Source organism: Urocitellus parryii, chromosome 2 (assembly GCF_045843805.1).
Source record: "Urocitellus parryii isolate mUroPar1 chromosome 2, mUroPar1.hap1, whole genome shotgun sequence".
Classification (NCBI taxonomy): domain Eukaryota; kingdom Metazoa; phylum Chordata; class Mammalia; order Rodentia; family Sciuridae; genus Urocitellus; species Urocitellus parryii.
Window position 1 is genome coordinate 186286046 of NC_135532.1, and position 19704 is coordinate 186305749.

The window sequence follows — 19704 nt, forward strand, 5'->3', positions numbered from 1 at the left end:
AAACCCTCATTCATCTGATGCTAAAATCAACATTCTTTCAATCCTGTTCCCCTGCTTTCAAGATAGAGGCAAAGTTCATTCCTAGGGAGGATCAGGGCCAAAAAAGAGACAGAGTAATGACCTTGAGGAGTTCTGGTCCTGGGAATCCATGGACAAGTGTTCAACCTCTGGGCTGAGGGGCAGCTGCAAGAGCCATTTGCACTGTTGGAGGGAAGCTGGGTTCTGAATGGTGAGGCTAAGTTCAGGCCACAGGAGAGCTTGTATGAGAACTGAGTCAGCTACTCAGGAGACTGAGGCAGGAGGATCACAAATTTGAGGCCAGCCTGAGCCTGTTTTAAAACAAAAAATATAAAGGGCTGGGTTTATAGCTCAGTGGTAGAGTGCCCCTAGGTTCAATCCCCAGTACTAAAAAATAAAATAAACATCAAAAAATCCCCTGTTTGGTACTGAACAATAAGAAGGAAAGAACAGATGAGGCTTTGAAATTTCCCAAGAAGGATCCCCAGCATTTTGAGTCCATAAAATAGATCTGAAACTGGTGTTGGGGACCTCAGTTAGCCTTGGCAGAGCAGGACATTTCAGTTCAGGAAGCGCTGACTAAATGTCTGATGTGTGGTGGGTGCTGGAAAAACAGCCACAGCCAGGGTTCTGATCTTGGGGACCCCCCACTGTTCTAGGAGGACAGACAGGTCTAAAAAGGGATCTCTTTAGGAGAGATCTGGAATCAAGGGTCCTAGTAGGATTCATATGCACTTATCTTTCTTCCAGGGCCATGTTCTGCAATGACTTAAAGGAAAAGTATGAGAAGAGGATCATCATTAAAGGGGTGGACGCCGAGACCATGCACACGCTCCTGGACTACACATACACCAGCAAGGCGCTCATCACCAAGCAGAACGTCCAACGGGTCCTGGAAGCTGCCAACCTCTTCCAGGTGTGTGAACAAAGGGGCTTGGTGCTCTTCTCTTAGGCAGGTGAAAGCAGTAGTCCCCAGAGACCTACCTGGACTGGCTCCCAGGCCTGTATCTCACCCCACCACACACACACTTAGCTGGGCCTGTGCTTACTTGAAAGTCAGAAGATGTTCATTTAGAAAATTTATGAGAGTTGGTGAGATGGGACATTGACTCCTTCATGAGATGAAGTCAGGGGATCTGGGTGGGCCTAGAACGTAGACATGGTTCTTGACTGCAGGCGCAATGACACATCTTGCAACAGTCTAACTGGAGCCAGACCTGCAACCAGTGCTTCATATGCATAACCTATGACTCTCAGCACAACCTGGAGAGGTGATTACTTCCCCATTCATGAGCAGGGAAAATAAGGCCATTCAGAGAATGATTGACACGGCTGTGATTTGAACCCTGGGTTTTCTGATTCCAGGGTCCACATGCTTGCTACAATACCGTGCAATTTCTCAGGCAGTGATGTCTAAGTTCTGGGGAAAGCAGGGCCTGTTGTGATTACACTGTGTAGTGACTGAAAGAACAAGACTGAAAAATATGGGGTATCGTTGAAAACCCTCAGAATTAAGTTTAATTTTAATATAACATGTATTTCTTCCCATCCAATTATGTTGGCTTCAATGTGGTTACAATAATTATATTTAACTTCATAAAATAATTAGACCCAGAGATGATGTCAGTTGCATCCACAATTATATCAGGGGTCCCATCCCAAGTCACCATCTTTACCTGAGTCGAAGGTCACACCATTGAAATTGAGTCTAATGGGTTCAGGCAGAGACTGTCTCATTGCTTGGATGTTGAGACTTATCAGAAACATATACAATATGTATATACAGCATACTTTTTAGTATTTGCAAAACCAAGAGAAAATAGACACTGTCATTCATTGCTGGTGGAAGTGTGTAGAAATTTTTTTGGAAGTCATTTGGAAACAGATATGAAAAACTGAAGGAATAATTATGGATTTTTGAAGTAGTTCATATAAATGGTTCTGTAGTGAATTGGGTTATGTTCCCTAGAAAGATATGTCTGAGTCCTAATCCTTAGACCTGTGAATGTGACCTTATTTGAAAAGAGGGTCTTTGAAGATGTAATTAAATGTCTTGAGATAAGACTATAATAACTGGTATCTTTGTGAGAGAAAGGAGGGGGGGGGTTTGACCTGAAGGCAAAGGTGGCTTAGGACAACAGAAATGTATCCTCTTAGAGTTTTGGCGGCCAGAAGTTCAATATCAAGGTGTCCGCAGGGATGTATTCCCTCTGGAAGCTCTAGGGATGAATCTTTCTTTGCCCCTTCCAGTTTCTGGTGGGTTCTGGCATTTCTTCCATCTTGACCACAGCTAATCTCTGCAGTTGTGGCCACATTGCCTCTTCTTTGTCCACAGGTCCCCTGAAGGTGTCTGTGTTTTATAAAAGTATATCTGAGTACATCTAGGTACCATGCTGAGGAGAAACACCTCCTCTCAAGCTCCTTGTCTTAATCATGTCATGTGTCATATAAGTAATATTCACTCCTTTGCCACACAGGGTAGTATTTATAGGTTCTGGGGATTATGGCATGAACATAACTTTTGGGGGCCCAACATTCCACCCTCCACAGAGGGTTTCTTCAAATACCCTCTGATGATTTGATTCTTGGCAATCTAGTCATGTTTTGGATAGAGGCCTTGATATGCTAGTCTGAAGCTCAGTGTACATAGGCCAGGGTGGAAGGCCAGTGGACAGGAGAGTTTTTCCAGTGCTCTCAGCTAGCCTGCCAGTTTTCTTTTTATAGGGGGTTCCTAAATGTTAGAACCTATTGGGATTTTCCTAGGATTGCTCAGTTTCTCCAGATAAGGCTCTTTTCTCTTGCTCCAGGGTTATTAGTTTGTGTGTGTGTGTGTGTGTTGTGTGCAAATCTTCACTTAATCCCTATATTTTCAATATGATGCCTGCATGTGTCTTCTTCAGGTTCTGGTGTCCCTGAATCTAGAGCTTCTTTGGGCATGACTTCTCCAGAAATTAAATCTTCTTTTCTAGTGGGAGTGGGATAGGAATTATTAGACCATAAGAAGTTAGGGGGTGAAAGGAGGCACAGGAACTTCTTCATCTGTCTCCCTGCTGTCAGTGGCGCCTACCCTGGCCTTCCTTCTTCCATAAGACCTCAACAGTCCTGCTCTTTTGGGTTCAGAGGGGCAAGCTTGTTCCCCTTTAGGCCTGACCTTCCCTCTCAGCAGAGTCACTTGCCAGTCTCTTGTTTTCTGTGGTTTGGGGTTACTGGTGCCGCCTGGTTTCCTTGAGGATGGTGTTTTATGTTTCTGTTTTTTGTTCTCCTTTCAGTTTTGGGTGATTTTTCAAGAGATTAAAAACTCTTACGATATTAAAGACTATGATCTTTTATAATGTCTTTTGAAAATATTTGCCACTGGTCATTTGACTCATAATTTTAATTACAGCTTTATTCCACGTACAAAAGTATTTAGTCAGATCTATTCATCATTTCCTTATTTTTTTTGCTTTTGGTATACATTTTTAGAAGGGCTTATTTAGAAGGGTCTTCCATTGCTTTTTCTTATACTTATTCACTTATAACTTCATTTAATCTTTTGTATTTACAGCTTTGATATTTAAATATCTGGAATTATTTTGGCATCAAATATTTTCTTCTCCAATTCCCTTCTCCACCTCCTCCTTTGCTTCCTCCTCTTCCTCTTTCCCCATGTTCTCCAGGTGATGAGCCTCAATAGAGAGGTTGATTTTAACAAGAGAAGTGGGAGAAGGAAGATAGGATAGAGACAGGACAAGCTCTGTTCATTGTTGATTCCTCTATTCTGGTAATCCAACCTTAAAATTTTTCCAAATCTCTTTCTAAGAAAAAAAAAAGTAAGTTTCTCCCTGAGGCTATTTTAAGAAAACTAGGGAAACATTCTGTGGACTTCTGGGTCTCCATTTAATCTACTGATTTCTCTGGACTACTTGCTACGAAGTCTCAGATATGAAAAACTGGTCACAAAAAATAAAAAAGAAAGTCAAACTTGAAAAAACAAACTGGGACTCCTTTCATATGTGACGGATAAAAATTAATAGGTCACTGAAATCACTTCATAGTTTTAAAAGAATTATTCTTTGGAATGGGTAAAACATGCCCATGTTCCAATTTCAGGAAGGCTGAAGGGAAAGGCAGTGAGGGTTCGCCATTGTCACTCTTAGTGAGGTCTTGCTGTTCTTTCTGTTCTATGTGCATACAAGATGATATACACATATACCAGTCCCATTCATTGCTCTCATTTTACAGACACAGATGTTGGTATACTCTATTTCACATCCTGCTTTGTTTTATAATATATTTTGGAGATTGTTACAGGTCGGTGTGTGTAGAGCATTGTGTTTTCAATAGCCACATAATAACATTAAAGTCTCCTGAGATGGGACATGTTTTCCATAATGGTCTCAAATAAGGCAGAGAGAGTAGAGGGGAAAAACCATGGGTTCAGAGTCAAGCAGATTTGGGTTTAAACCCCAAGCCAGCCATTTGTTTGCTGTGTGCTTGTGGACAAGTTACTTTTCTGAGCCTCAGCTTTCTTGTTTGTAAAATTAAGATGTAAAAATTAAGTTGTTTGTAAAATTAGCTCTCCTTCCAAGGAGTGATATTGTGAGGATCCAATGAGATGATGTTTGAAAAGTACTGGACATATAATAGATGCTGAAGAAAAGTCTCTTCCCATAATTTGTGTGTTAATTTTTTACTTTACTTTGCATAGTTTGTGCCTTGGATAAACTGGCTGACACTGAGCTACAAGAACATTTCCCTAAGAATCCCTAAGTTTTTTTCTTTTTTTTTTTTTTTTGGTACTGAAGATTGAACCCAGGGATGTTTAACCACTGAGTCACATCCCTAGCCTTACAAAGTTGCCAAGACTGACCTCAAACTTGTAATTCTCCTGCCTCAGCCTCCTGAGATACTGGGATTACAGGCCTGCACCATTCCTGACAACATCCCTAAATCTTTTTGGTGTTATCCCCCCCACCCCAAATTAGGATTATAAAGTACCATGTTTAAATTTATTATTTTTTATCAGATGCTTTATTTCAATAAACTCAGTCATAGGTAAAGAAAAGTGTGCTGGAGTTGATATTTATGGTCATTTTTTAACACCCACAGAAGCCGGCACCTCCTTCATTGAACTGAAATCAATGGCTGTGAGATTCTCACATGTCCCCCACCCCACCTGATAGTAAAGGTTTCTTCACACCACAGAGGTGACTCAAGTTTGTTTTCTGCCTGTCTCTTTAGGTCTTGTCTTAGTCTCTTTCTGTTACCCATCAATTGTGTTTTTCCGAGAATTTTCCAGTCCAGAAAGGGCCAAATCCATGACCAAGTCAGTTAACACTCACTGTTTGGGAAGAGCATTTCTTACCAGGCAACTTCATTAGCTGCTGGCCAGTGTGCGGACTGGTGGCTCAAACCAATCGGATATGGCTAGACATGGGACAGTTTCTGTCAGGAACTGTGTACAAGTACTGACTCATCTACCCACTAGAGAACTTTTGAAGCAAGCTGACCAAAATTTATTAGTTGGTTATAGGAGAAACAGCTCTTTTCTGAGTACTTTTTGGAAAGATAAAGGTAAGAGAGACATCTAAAAGGAAAGGACCAGGGGACCTTTTCTGTGAGATCACCCAGCAGGGTGCCTTAACTGGACCTCCAGGCTCTGAGTTCTAGGTAAGCAGCCAGTAAGAAGCTATAGACACCGGACAATGATTGTATAAAGTTGGCAAAATTTCTCAATCTTGGAGAACTTCACCATGCTCATTACTTTTGTTTTTACTCATTTACTTTCACTTTTTCATTTTCTTATAAAAACTCATGAAAAAAAATCAGGGCTTGGGAGCTTATCTACAAGGCAGTAAGAAGATGTCAGGTCAGGGTGGCCATATCCTGTATTTAATCTTGGAAGAGAAAGATTTTTAAAATACAGAGCAGTTGGTTAGAAGCAGCAGCTTAGAAGAAGAAAAACCAAAAACCAAAAATCAACACAGGTGGTTCTCTGTGAGGAAAGAAAGGGGGATGCTGGTCATCTTGCCTGGCCTGGGAAGAGTCACATGATACCTCCATGGTACCCTAAGAGCAGCGGCATGACTTCTTTTCATGGTGACCATTTGAGGAGACTTTGGTGAAGATTCCAAAGTTGCTTATTTTCTAGTTAGTTCTTCTGTGTGTGACAAATGAATGCTCGTGAGACCTATGTGGAAGACAGTCTTGTGGCCAGTGGCCGAACTAATTGCCTGGGTTGGCTCCTGACTTTCTAATCCATGGAACATAGTAGACACTCTATAAATGTGTGAATGAATGTGTGAATGTGTCATTCTTGTTTATTACTACAGAGTAGTAAGACTTCCTCATAAATTGCTTAAGAATTCAATGAATATTACTTGGTCTGGCTCTTAGAAATGTCATGGCTGAGTAGAGGAGGAAGAATTCCACATGCTAATACCAATAAAGTGCTTCAATTTAAAGTATCTACTAAGCGCCACACACATAGTAAAAAGTAGGTCATGTGCAAATAGATTTCTGTTGTCATTGATGGGGGACCCACAGATTAGATTATATCCACTTAACACTGGAGTAGCTGATCACCCTAGGTAAGAAAATCAGCGCAACTATTTCTTTTTTCTTTTTTGGTACCAGGGATTGAACTCATATATCATATCCCCAGCCCTATTCTGTATTTTATTTACAGACAAGGTCTCACTGAATTGCTTAGCGTCTCACTGTGACTGAAGCTGGCTTTGAATTTGTGATCCTCTTGTTTTAGTCTCCTAGCTGCTGGGATTTCATGTGTGCGTCACTGCTCCTGGCTCAACTATTTCTTTACTGTCATCTGGATAAGGTCTTAACACTTTTCAGGAAACTGTGGCTCAGAGACAGTTCAGTTTATCAAGTGGTGAAGCTATGATCTGGAGTTTAAATCTAGAACTTCTGACTCCATATTAGGCTTCTAACCCCTACCCCCAAAGCCTCTAAACAAAGATTCCCAAAGTGCTCCCACCCAGTGGCTGATCCAAGCACATTCCAGATAGGAAGGAGGAACATTGACTGGACCTCACAGACTGGGTAAGAGTTCAACAAGTGGTGGCAGGGTTGAGGGGAAAGTACTCCAGGCAGCGTCTCTCTGCACTTGTCCAACCTTAATGAGTGGGTCTTTTGCAGGTCTTACCTCCTTTCTTTCCTGCCCTCTCCTTATGGCTTCCAGGAACAAGCAGACCTCTCAAATAAGATTAAAGCAAGGACTGAAAGGAGGGGGATGAGAGCATCCTAAGGGACTGGGGGCAGTAACTCCAAGGCCACTTTGTCATTAGGGTTGATGGAATGCTGATTTGGACTAAAATAATACTTCAGTTACTGTGGAGAGGATTTGTAGGCACCTCAAGGGAGATGAAGGATCACGTGGGAGAAGTCTCTAAGGTCTTAAGGTTTTGGAGAATGTAAAAGGGAAGGGAAGAGGAGATTGGAGATGAGAAACATAGGGTACATCCTCTTTTTAAATTTTTTATTAACATGTGTAAACTATATATATTAATGGAATTTAGTGTGATATTTTCATATAGGCATCCAGCATGCACTGATTAAATCCAAATTTTTTCACCCTTCCCTTACCCCTTCTCAATCTAGTAATCCCAGGTTGATTTTTCAAAGTTTCCACATATGAAAATACAAAATATTTATCTTTCTGCATAAGTTCTATTTATCTTGCTGGAAACGATGGAATTTCATTCTTATTTAAGACTGAGTAGCACTCCATTGTGTATTTATACCAAATTTTCTTTATCCATTCACCTGTCAATGGGCATCTAAGCTGATTCCGTCTTAACTATTGTGAATAGTGCCTCAATGAACATGGGCACGCAGGTATGTCTTTGGTAAACTGATTTCATTTCCTTTTGATATATAAAAAGAAGTGGGATGGCTGGATCTATTTTTATTTTTTTGAGGAAGAGTAAAATTAGCTAGATGGGGTTTTATCAAACTCAGAAGCTTCTGCATATCACAGGAAACAATCAATAGAGAGAAGGGACAACCTATAGATGGAGGAAAATATTTGCAAATTACTTATCTGACAGAGGATGAATATCCAGAATATAAAAGGAACTCAAAAAACTTTAAAATGTAATCCAATTAAAAGCGGACATATAATCTGAATAGCAAGATGTTTTTCAAAAGATGAAATACAAATATATCTTTTGTCAGACCTTTTGCTAGTTGCTGCTGGAAATACAAAAATATCTGCCTCTTTGGGACAGATATTTCTCATGGGAACTGCAGTCATGTCTCAAGTGGTTTCTTTGATCATATTTTTGGTCTTTCTAAAAGAGAGTCAGGTGCTGGCTGTATGCAGCCTTTTGTTCACATGTCTCCCAAAATAGGAAGTTGGCAGTTTGTTGTCATTGTCTGTCATCTCAGCTCTAACAAGTTCATGTGTCATGGGTATACTCTGAGAAAGAACATTTACCCTAAGGTCTTGCAAAATCTTGTGGCAAAGCAAAAAAAAAAAAAAAAGTATTAAAAAATAAATTCTTGTTCTCATGATTGCCCTGCACATCACATCAACCAATTTCTAGTTTTTGGTCAGGATCATGGGATGCTGACACTTAAAAGTGTTATTAAAACATATTTTGGGGAGACATAGATAACTTGGAGCCCCCTGCCCACCCTGTGTTCATAAAGCTGTTTGATATTCTTCTGGCATTTTGTTAGCTTGACAGTGCATGGTACATTGTCAGAGTAATGTTGAGTGAGGAGAGTTAGCAAGAAGAAACTGTGTATGTGTGTGCATGGGTGTGTGTGCATGTGTGTGCATGCACCTGCGTGTGAACACTTATATGTAGTTCTGGGGACTGAACACAGGGCCTCAGAATTGCTCTCCTAAGCCTGTAAGCAGAGATTGTGAGGATCATTTTGCTGCCACTAGTTGAATGACTTCAGGCAATATTCTCTCTATCTATATCTATATGATATATATACATGTGTGTATGTATGTATATATATATATATATATATATATATATATTTGTGGATGGACACAATACCTTTATTTTGTTTATTTAATTTTTTAATGTGATGCTAAGGATTGAACCCAGTGCCTCACATGCAAGCGCTCTACCAGTGAGCCAAAACTTCAGCCCTCGGGCAACACTCTTAACTCTGAATTCTTGACTCTTTATTCTATACAAATGGTAATACTAATATCCTCTTTGTTTACTTGTTGAATGAAATAACAGATAGAAAAGTGTCTAGCACAGATCTTAGTACATGCTAGGTGTCTGAGAAATGGTTCCTTCTATCTCTCCTTTCCCCTTTTCTCTTCTTTTGTTGCTGCTGGAAATAAAAACACAAATATGACCTAGAACCCGCCTTTGAGATGCTAGGCTCAACTGGCCAGAGTGCAAGGCAGAACACAGGTGCTCCACAGAAGGGGCAGGTATAACCCAGTGGAGCAGAGAGAAGAATTCACTTTGTGTTGGGGAATTGGAAGCTATCAAAGAGGGCGGAAAAAAAACTCCATAGAGAGGTAGAATTTGTCTACTTCTTTTCCATCCCCCGATTTTCCATTTCCCTCCTTTCTTTTTTTTAATATTTATTTTTTAGTTTTCAGTGGACACAGCATCTTTATTTTATTTTTATGTGGTGCTGAGGATCGAACCCAGCGCCCTGCGCATGCCAGGCCAGCGCGCTACCGCTTGAGCCACATCTCCAGCCCCCTCCTTTCTTTTTACACAATTTTGACCCAGAACTTAAAATGTCCAGAGTTGGGGAAGGTTCCAAGCCCAGCCTGACCAGACAGGGCTCCATTTCTCTCGATGTGGCTCTCCCTCATTTGTTGGCTCTGTCCTCAGGTGGATGGATACCAGGGAGTAACTCAATGTCCTCTGAAAACTCAGTTCTCAGAAAAATGCTACATGCACAAACAAGGGTTTGTGTACACTTGTAGGGGTTCACAGACTTTCTGAAGCCAAACCACTGGTCTCTGCTTTAATACCTGTGAGTGAAGAAAACATCCCTATGAAGGTCTTCGATCCCCAGCATGGTAATGTCATCAGGTATCATCACCTCTTAATCTTTCTTGGGTAAACTTAAAAGGAACTTGTGTTGAAAAATCAGGTGAGCTATTCTGAGTCATTCCTTAAAAGTCAGCTCTTGAGGAATGTGGGATTTTAACAGAGTCTTGGAAAAGCAGGATTGTGCGGGCCAAGCAGATGGCGTGAGCATCAGAAGGCACAACAGGGATTCTCAGGGAATGTCTGGAGGTGAGGCAATGGGTCTAGCTGTGGCTGCAGTACTGTGAGGGAGGGTCCTGGTGATGTCAAGAGCCAGCTTGTGGACGGCTTTGAGGGGTTGGAGAAGGACTATTTTTGGTTTCAGTCAATGGACTCCCTGGACTTGGGTACATAGCACTGGTCACAGTTGTAATTGTACATTCTTTGTGTGATTAATTGATTAGTGTCTTCTGTTCCTCTGGTCTATCAGCTCTCATGTCCCATGAACCATCTGTATCTAGCATGAGTCAAGAATGTCCAACTTAATGGATACTCAATATATATTGGTTTATGAACAGGTAGATTAATGGCTGAATTAACAGTTTCAGAGTGGAAAGAGACAAGCTTGGATCAATGTTTCTAACAAACATGGGCTTTAGTACTTGATTTGATTTTGTCTCTGTTTCCTTTTTTGTTTATCAATGGGTGTCACACAGGGATGGAAATTGGCATCTTGTTGGTCCATCCTTCCTGTGTCGGGGCAGATTAGATTGAGCTCTGCGGTGAAATGTACAAATGATCTGCCAGTCCCTGTCCCCCCCCACCATCTTCCACATGTTATTTGACCTGAAGCACCTTGAAATAATGCAAAAACACACAGTTTTGGGATTAGATGAGATTAGTTCATCCTTTTACTCTATTTCTTTTTTTAAAAAAAAGTACTTATTTTTTAATTTTAGATGGACACAATATCTTTATTATTTTTTTTTAAATGTGGGTGCTGAGGATCGAACCCAGTGCCTCATGTATGCTAGGTGAGCACTCTACCACTGAGCTACAACCCCAGCCCTGGCTCTATTTCTTATTAGCTTCATCTGTAAACAAGGAATGAGCCCAAATATCTATTTCATCATGTTATTGTGATGATTAAATAACTCTTAGTATAAAGAGTTTGGCATACAGTAGGTGTCTTTGTTTTGTTTTTTACATTTAAGTTGATTTTTTTCTCATTGTGTACTTTAAAACCATAAGAAAATATTTTTATAAGTTTTCCTTGATTTTAAAATGGTCATGTTTGGTATGGAAAACATTGTCTATACAGCAAAATATTAAAAATTCAAATAAAACATTTTATCTACAATCATTATTAGCATTTTGTGTATTTCCTGTTATGGTCTTTGCTCCTGAGAAACTTTGTCTATTTTAAAAAGGTAATTCCTATACACAATGAGAGAGGCTACAAAAGGGTAAGCAATGAAAAGTAATTCTCCCTTTGACCCTGAACCCAGCCATTAGGTTCCTTTCCTAGAGACTACCAATGCTACCAGGCCTTAAATGGCGCCCTATGGAGAGTCTAAATTTCTAGAAATATCTGTTTAACTTCATATCATCTTCCTCTCATGTGAAGCTAGCATGGTGGATACGGTGTCTTACGCTGGAGGCCGCGGTTTAAGAGAGTTTCCTTTTAGCTCTCAGATGTCTTCATGAGCAGGGCCAGAAAGGACTCTAGTGGCAAGTTCTGAGGGCTCGGTGATACTTGGTCTCAGTTGTGTATTTTTGTTCTTTGAATTGAAAATTTGCAAACAACTGAACAGGTGTTAGACTTCTGGGTCTCAACCGTTGACACAGTTGCTCAAGCGAGGAGCAGAGCGGTTAGAGCCACAGATAAGGGGACTGAGGCAGAAGTTGTGCTTTCTCCAACTTTACTTTGAATCCCAGGGAAATATTTTCTAAATGGACAGTGGGAAGATGTGTTCTGATATGGAAAGATTATATTTTGCAGTTGAGATCAATTCAGAAAGTCAGGGATGCATGTCTCCAGGATGCTCTGAACCTGAGTCAACTCAGTCCACTCTAAGACCACTCCTGTACCTACCCTTTCCCTCAGATTCCACAGTCCTATGTCCCTTCCACCCCATATCCTATCACCAGATCTCTCCTCTGCACACTTCACCCCTGCCTGGCAAGATCTGTCCCATCCTCTCACCAGAACCTACCTTCTCCACCATGCCCTTCCTCTCAGCCTTTCACTTTCCTCTCCTTTCATTAATAGACCTGCCCAAGCACACTGAGAACTCGACTCTTCAAGGGGCCCAGTGGACAAAGAGGGAAGATAGGAGACTGGACTTGATAAAAGCTAAGCTCCATAGAACAACAAATAAGAATGGACTGATGATGCATCCGAGACAACTCATCTGTAAAATGGGCATTAAATAATATAATGGATATGACACTGCTTCAAAATCTGTAAAGTGCTGTCAGAACACAAAAGATTAAGATTCTCATGAGGATGATGATAAGTTAAACTGGGATATGGAAGCCAATCAATAATTCTACCAATTAATTTTTAACTATTAAAATGATACTAATTCACTTTAGAGGATATATATATATATATATATATATATATATATATATTACAAATAAAGATAGGAAAAAAATTCTCATGGTCTAATTAGAGAGTGTGGTTCCTTGGATTACAGTTCTTACTGAATACCTTATCTATCTCTGTGAGACCTGTTTATGTGGGAGGACTATTGTCCCTTTGATGGTGAATTTTGCTGTTTGACTTACTGTGGCCAGTTAAGTGTGAATGCAAATAGCACAGAGCCACCACTGAAGCTCTAAGAGCTCTTGTGTGGTTCTGCCATCTCTCTTCCCCTTCTGTCATGAGACCAGTATATTTCAGTTATGAGCTTTTCCTTCATCTGGGTCCTGGAATAAAGAGCCCTGTGAAGGACATACAGTAACAGTGAGAGATAATCGTTTCTCTTGTGAGCCCCTGAGGTGTGAAGGTTGTTTGCTACTGCAGTATAATCTGTTCTAAGATACCTATATTGATGCACAGGGAAATAACACTGTTAATACTTTAGTCTATTTTTTTCAGTGATTACATCATATATATTTTTCTCTATAAAAATAGACTTATAAATGAGCATATTATTTGGTGAAATGCTTTTCTCATCTGCAACAAGTTCAACATATAATCTTAGAAAATAAGGATTTAAAAGATAAGTATTTTTTCTTAAAATACTCATAATACCAAAATTAATAATACTAAAATTAATAATTTCTTCATATCACCAAATATTAGTCATTATCAACATTTCTCCAACAGTATTTTATTCTTTATTTAAATCAGAGATTTAATTTTGCAGGAGACTTAGTTTGCTTTGGTTGATATGTCTCTTAAATCTCTGTATCTTTAGGTTTGCCCTCTCCTTCTCTTTTTGCTCTTGTAAATATATTTGTTGAAGAAACGGAATCAGTTGTCCTGGGGAATTTCCCACAGTCTGGATTTTGCTGATTGTGTTTTTATGGTGTCACTTAGCATGTTCCTCTTTCCACTGTATTTCCAGTAATGGTTTATTAAACCTAGAGACTTGGGCTAGGGATGTAGCTCAGTAGTAGAGTACTTCCCTTGCATGTGTGATGTCCTGGGTTTGATCCCCAGCACTGCAAAAATAAACAAACAAACAAACAAACAAACAAATAAATAAATAAATCTAGGCTCAATTAGATTCAGTGACAGATTAAAAAAAACCTCAATACACTATAAATATCTTCCACATCATTTATTATCCTATGATAATGTGTGTTTTTTTTTAAAAATGATTATGGAGTTGTTGACTAGAGCAATGTATCATTAATTTATCTAGGCTGTTGTTGGACGTTTTGGTTGTTTCTGCTTTTGCTACTCTACACAGCTCACTGATAAACATCCTTGTGGCAGTCCACTTTCTGGCCTGATTCGCTCCCTTCTATTCCATTAGTTCCTGCGGATGGTGGATGCCTGCGCCAGCTTCCTCACAGAAGCCTTGAACCCAGAAAACTGTGTTGGAATCCTGAGGTTGGCAGACACACACTCTTTGGACAGTCTAAAGAAGCAAGTTCAGAATTACATCATTCAAAACTTTGTGCAGATTCTGAACTCCGAGGAGTTCCTTGAACTTCCTGTGGACACTCTGTACCACATCTTGAAGAGTGACGACCTTTATGTGACTGAGGAAGCTCAGGTGTTTGAGACTGTGATGAGCTGGGTCCGCCACAAACAGTCAGAACGACTGTGCTTGCTCCCCTGTGTTCTCGAGAACGTGCGCTTGCCACTTTTGGACCCGTGGTACTTTGTGGAGACGGTCGAAGCAGATCCTCTCATCAGGCAGTGCCCAGAGGTCTTCCCACTGCTCCAGGAAGCCAGGATGTACCACCTTTCTGGCAATGAGGTGAGTTGGAGATGAGAGATGCTATGTTTAACCAGATTAATTAGAAGATGCTATACTGTTCAAAGTTTGAGTCAAGAAGTTCTAGAAGCCCTGAATGCCTGATCTGTAAAATGGGGATGATACTACATTTTCAGACAGTTACTGAGAGGATTGGGTGACAGAGGAAACCACCCAGCACCACACCTGATGCATCCTTGCTCTTCTCAATTGTGTGAGAGCAGGAGGTTGGTGAGGGGCAATGCGTACAGACAGGACCGTGCCCTGTCCAGAGGCATGCCACTTTCCTAATTTGTCCACTCTGGTGAAACCTTATATCTCTTGGAGGGATTCTTATGTCATTTTACCTGGGTTCAGACTTTCATCCTTTGCTTCTCAAACTTCTTGAAAGTTCCTCAGAACTTACCTCCCTGCTCTCAGTCTGGTCTCACACTGATTCATTTCCACCAGTAGGATTATCTAAAACTCAAGTGTGAGCCTCTTGCTCATTGGCTTACCTTCTTCACTGGATCCCCGTCATTTCTGGGGTGAAAACCACCCTTCCTGCCTAACCCCCACCCAGCTTGGCTTCGCTGGCATCATCTCCCACCTCCCTGTTCTGCTCTAGTCTTGATGTGTTGCTTGTTCTCCAAAGTGGAAGTGTAGTCCAGTCTCCAGGCCAAGGCAGGTGATATCCGAATGCCTTTTTCTTTTTCTTCCTCTAGTCAACTTTCTCAACACTCAGTTCAAGCATGTTCTTCAGAGACCTATGTGTGTTCTTATAGCATTTGGTGACTTCCTTAATTATAGCACCAGCTGTCATGTGGTAAACCTTGAGTTCAGGATCTGTAAATTCCTTTAGGTAGAGAGCTTGTTATAGTAGGAAATGTAACTTACTGGACTTTTCATCTCCAGATCTTAGAAGCGAGTCTCTGGTGCATAGTGAGTTGGTGGTCAATGATTACTGAGTGCTTAGACAAATACCAGGATGGTGAATACACAGAGCATCTGGATCTACCTGGGTCTCCTTAACAATTTCTGAAGAAATTTTTAAATTCAAAACTTTATAAATGTGAGAGCAAGTGTATTACAGAAGAACAAAACTGGCAGGAAGTAATGCTATAGGGACATCTTGCTAATGATTTGTACACATGCAGAACCATATACATGTGTCACTATACAAGAGTTCTGAGATTAGCCACCAAGTCTTCTTTGTTAGGCCATTGGGGAAAACCTTACCCAAAGGTAGCTCAGCAATCATTTGTCTGAGGCTCCTCTGGCTCTTCCCCCCACCCCACCGTGTGTCTTTTTCTAGTTCTCTGTCATTCTTAGATCCACTTTTTATTCATTCATTCTGGAAATGTTTCCTTAAATATTTGGTAGAATTTACCAGAACCTGAAATTTTCTTTCTGAGATTTTTTAAAATTACAAATAGCATAATTTTCATAGATACAGTTCTATTCAGGTTATCCATTTCTTTTAGAATGAGCTTTGGTAGTTTGTCTTTCAAAGAATTGTTTCACTTCACGTAAGTTGCTGAGTATTTTAGCATACAATTATTCATAGTATTCTCTTATCACCCTGTTATTATTTATAGGATCTGTTGGGATATCCAATCTCTCATTCCAGATAATGGAACTTCATATCCTATTTTTTGTTTGTTTTTTTGTTCCCCTGAACAGTTTGGATAGAGGTTTATCAATTTTATTGATTTTCTCAAATAGCTAACTTTTGGTTTTATTTTCACTATTGTTTTTCTATTTTTTAAAATTTATATATTTCTACTATGATCTTGATTATTTTCTTTCTTCTGCTTATTGTGGATTTAATTTACTCTTCTCCTAGTTTAGTAAGGTAGGAGCTGAGAACACTGGTCTTGAATTTTTTTTTCCCTTAATATTAGCATCAGTGCTGAAAATTTCCCCATAAGAATTACTTTTACTCAAACCATATATTTTAAAATGCTGTGCTTTCATTTTTCACAGATAAATCTTGAACATCAACTTATGTCTTAGTCTATTTTGTGTTGTTATAAAAAATAACTGGAGGCTGGTAATTTAAAAATTAAAGAGGTTTATTTGGCTAATGAGACAGTCTCTGCCTCACTAACCTTTTGGTCTGACAGAGACATTGGGACAATTAGACTATGGGAGAAGCCCAGATCACCACCCACATAGGTCCTTTCCCATGGTGGATATGTGGGAACTTGGCAGATAATTCACACTGGGTATCATACAACTGCAGAAAGGTTTCTCTTAGGTCAATTTAAAGTACAGAGTCTTGGCTAACTGTACTTCCAATATTCTATACTTGAACATGCTAGTTACTTTTGCTTCTACCTGCTATTTTCTAAGACCTTAAGATACAGGCAATAAAGGTTTTCCTCTCATATAGAAAATCTCTATCCTGTTTTCTGCAAAAATTATTATAATTACACATCTTCACTGTCTTTTGTGTTTTCAAGGTCCAGAGGGTGGGGTGGGGTGGTGAGCAGATATGGGTTTTAATATTAACTGTACAATTTATTGACAGTGTAATTTCAGGCAAACTACCTTGCTACTCTAAGGCTCAGTCCTAATCTGTAACACAAGGATAATAATATCTAACAAGAGACAGAACTGTTTTAAAAATTGAATAAAATAATAAATGAAATGTGCATAGTACAGTGCTTAGTACAGTGTCTAGTGTCTGATAAGTGTCCCACAAATGGAAGCTGGTGTTATTCTCACTCAATTCCTTTATGGTTGCTCTGTCTCTCACAATCAATAATTTTCTTATCTGGAACTCAAATCTTTTGTTTCACTGGTCTCAGTCTTTTGCTGCCTTATTTCTTCAAATCCTGAACAAGGCACTTTCTCATTTCCATTTTATATTCTGGACAACTGAATCAATCACAGATCTCCAAATTGGGTCTCATTGCCAGTTGGTCTCTTGAACTGTAATCTACGCACTGCTTGAATGATCTTGGGTTTATTCCTGATGGTAGTAGAGTGAATTTGGAGGTTACTCTTGTGAATACACTCCTCCACTTAACCTTCATTTTCAACCTTCATCTCTTCTTCCCTAGAATCTTCTCCATCTTGTAGGCTGGTGGTAATGATAGAAATTTTAGAATCTTAAAAGCAAATGTTGATCTACATTTTGTTTAAAAGTAGTAGCTGGAACCTTCATTGGAAGAGGTTTTTTGTTTGTTTGTTTGTTTTTTTAGGACAGAAAAAAGTTGACTCTTCATTTATTTGCTTTCTAAGTTTCCAGAGACTAAGTTGGTCTATTACAAAGGTTTTTCTGACAAGTATGATATGGGAAGATGCAGGCAGAGGCTCACTCTTGAGGACAGCTTTGTTGACCAATATGGTCATTTCTATTTTTCCTCAAGTATAACTCTGTGAACAATGAGCAATTAGTCAGGTACAACTGTTCATTTTGGTTTGTTTGTCTGTAGTACTGACAATTGAACCCAGGCAAGTACTCTACCACTGAGCCATATCCCTAGCCCTATCTGTTCTGTTTTTAACAATCTGAAGTTAAACTGGTTAGACCTGATCGTTGAGTGCAATTCATTGGAAAATATTTATGTAAGTCTACAACAAACTTCTACATCTCTGACTTCAAATTGACATTTTTCAAGCCTTGGGGTTTAATATTTTACCAAATTTGCAATTTGATGATAGTGCCCGCACTCAGCACTATTAAGTTACAAGCTTAGTTACAAGGCAATTCTCAATATCCAACCAGTCACATCACCAAGATGATTGTATTAGTTAATTGTATTAGTTACCAATCATTGAAAAACAAACTATCCCAAAACTCAACTGTTTAAAACAAAACAGACAGCTGGTGGAGCCCGCTTGAAGAATACTTGCCTAGTATGTGCAAGGTTCTGTATTCAACCCCCAGCACTGTAAAAAAAAAAAAAATTCAAACAGCATACATTCTCAAGTCCTGGTTGGGGTTAGGCTGGGTATTTTTGATGCAAGATCCTTTACCAGGATGTAGTCATGTTGCTGGGGCTACAGTACTTTCAAAGTTCAAGTGGAGTTGTAGGACACACTTTAAGCTAACTTACAGAGTTGTTGGTGGGCATCAGTTTTTTTTTACTGGCTGTTGGCTGGAGGCCTTGGTTTCTTGCAATGTGGGAATCTCCATGTCAGCTGACTTTCCTCTGAGAATGAGAGAGCAACCAAAATGGAAGCTGTCATGCCCCTTGAAGCCTGATGGACCATCATTGCTGCTCTACTATTCATCATAGAGATCAATTCTGGAACAGTGTGACGAGAACTACATAAGGTGTGATTACTGGAAAGCAGGGATCACTGCGGCCATTGTGGAGGATGGTTACCATAATAATTTAGAATGGAAAAAATAATCCATGTAAGGGGCTGGGTTACCTAACTTGCCTATCCATCCATCCATCCATCCCCCCATTCACTCATTCACCCTACGCATATAGAAACCCATAAGCTCCAGTTGTTGGTGTTGAAACCCACAATTTTAGTTTACACCAATATTTGACATTCAGGAGCAAAGAATACCCTGTCAGCCCTGGGAGCCAGGAAGTAAGGCCATTGCCAGTCCAGGTCCCCATCAGCCTCCACTGCCCAGAAGGTTGTTGAGGCAGGAGAGTAAGCCTGGTGGATAAGACAGGAAGCTTCCAAGAGAAGGATGAGGCCTGGTTGTCAGAATTGAAATAAGAGTCACAGAGGAACCAGTTCTGAAGGATGATGCTGTCCTTTACACAAAACCCAACCACACGTAAATCTCCTCTGAAAGAGGACCAGATTGGTGCTGGATGTTGTGTCTCAGACGTAGGTAGGGGAAATTTAGGGACAGGAACTAGGGTTGGTAGCTGCAAGGAAAGTTGCAAAATGTCAAAGTTTGTCTTTGGTGCCAACTCATTGCTTAGATCCTGTCCTGCTGCTTTGGTGCCTTCAACTGACTCCAAGTTCCCTGGAGCATCCCTCCTGACCTTCCTACTTTCTACTGTTGATGCCCTCAGGCTCAGCCCATTGCTTAGGGTTTGTCCTGCTGCAAACTCTATGGCCATGGTCCAGTCTCAAGAATTTACTGGAGCTGGTTCTTTGGCACAGAAAAACAAGGAAATAAAGACTCATGGAAAAGTCAAGATTGGGTGTACTGTGGTCATTGAATTCACCCTGTAAGGACTCAGTCTTTGGTAATGTAACCAATTTGTCAACACCAGTAAGCAAAATCAAAGTTCTATAACTGTGTTAGATCAACCTAACTTTGTAGGAAACAGTGGCTGCTTTGGCGATGGACAAGGGGGCACTACCTCTCTGACTCT

The 19704-nt window shown here is 40.1% G+C and overlaps 1 protein-coding gene across 2 annotated transcripts in view; it reads left to right on the forward strand.

Moving 5' to 3' along the window:
• Klhl6 (kelch like family member 6) overlaps nt 1-19704 on the forward strand; it is a 59894-nt gene that overhangs the window by 29234 nt on the left and 10956 nt on the right. For both annotated transcript variants that reach the window (XM_026389385.2, XM_077795031.1), the window contains exons 2-3: nt 769-934; nt 13976-14425. In XM_026389385.2, the coding sequence (XP_026245170.1) occupies nt 769-934; nt 13976-14425 (616 nt within the window). The remainder of the gene's footprint in view (nt 1-768; nt 935-13975; nt 14426-19704) is intronic.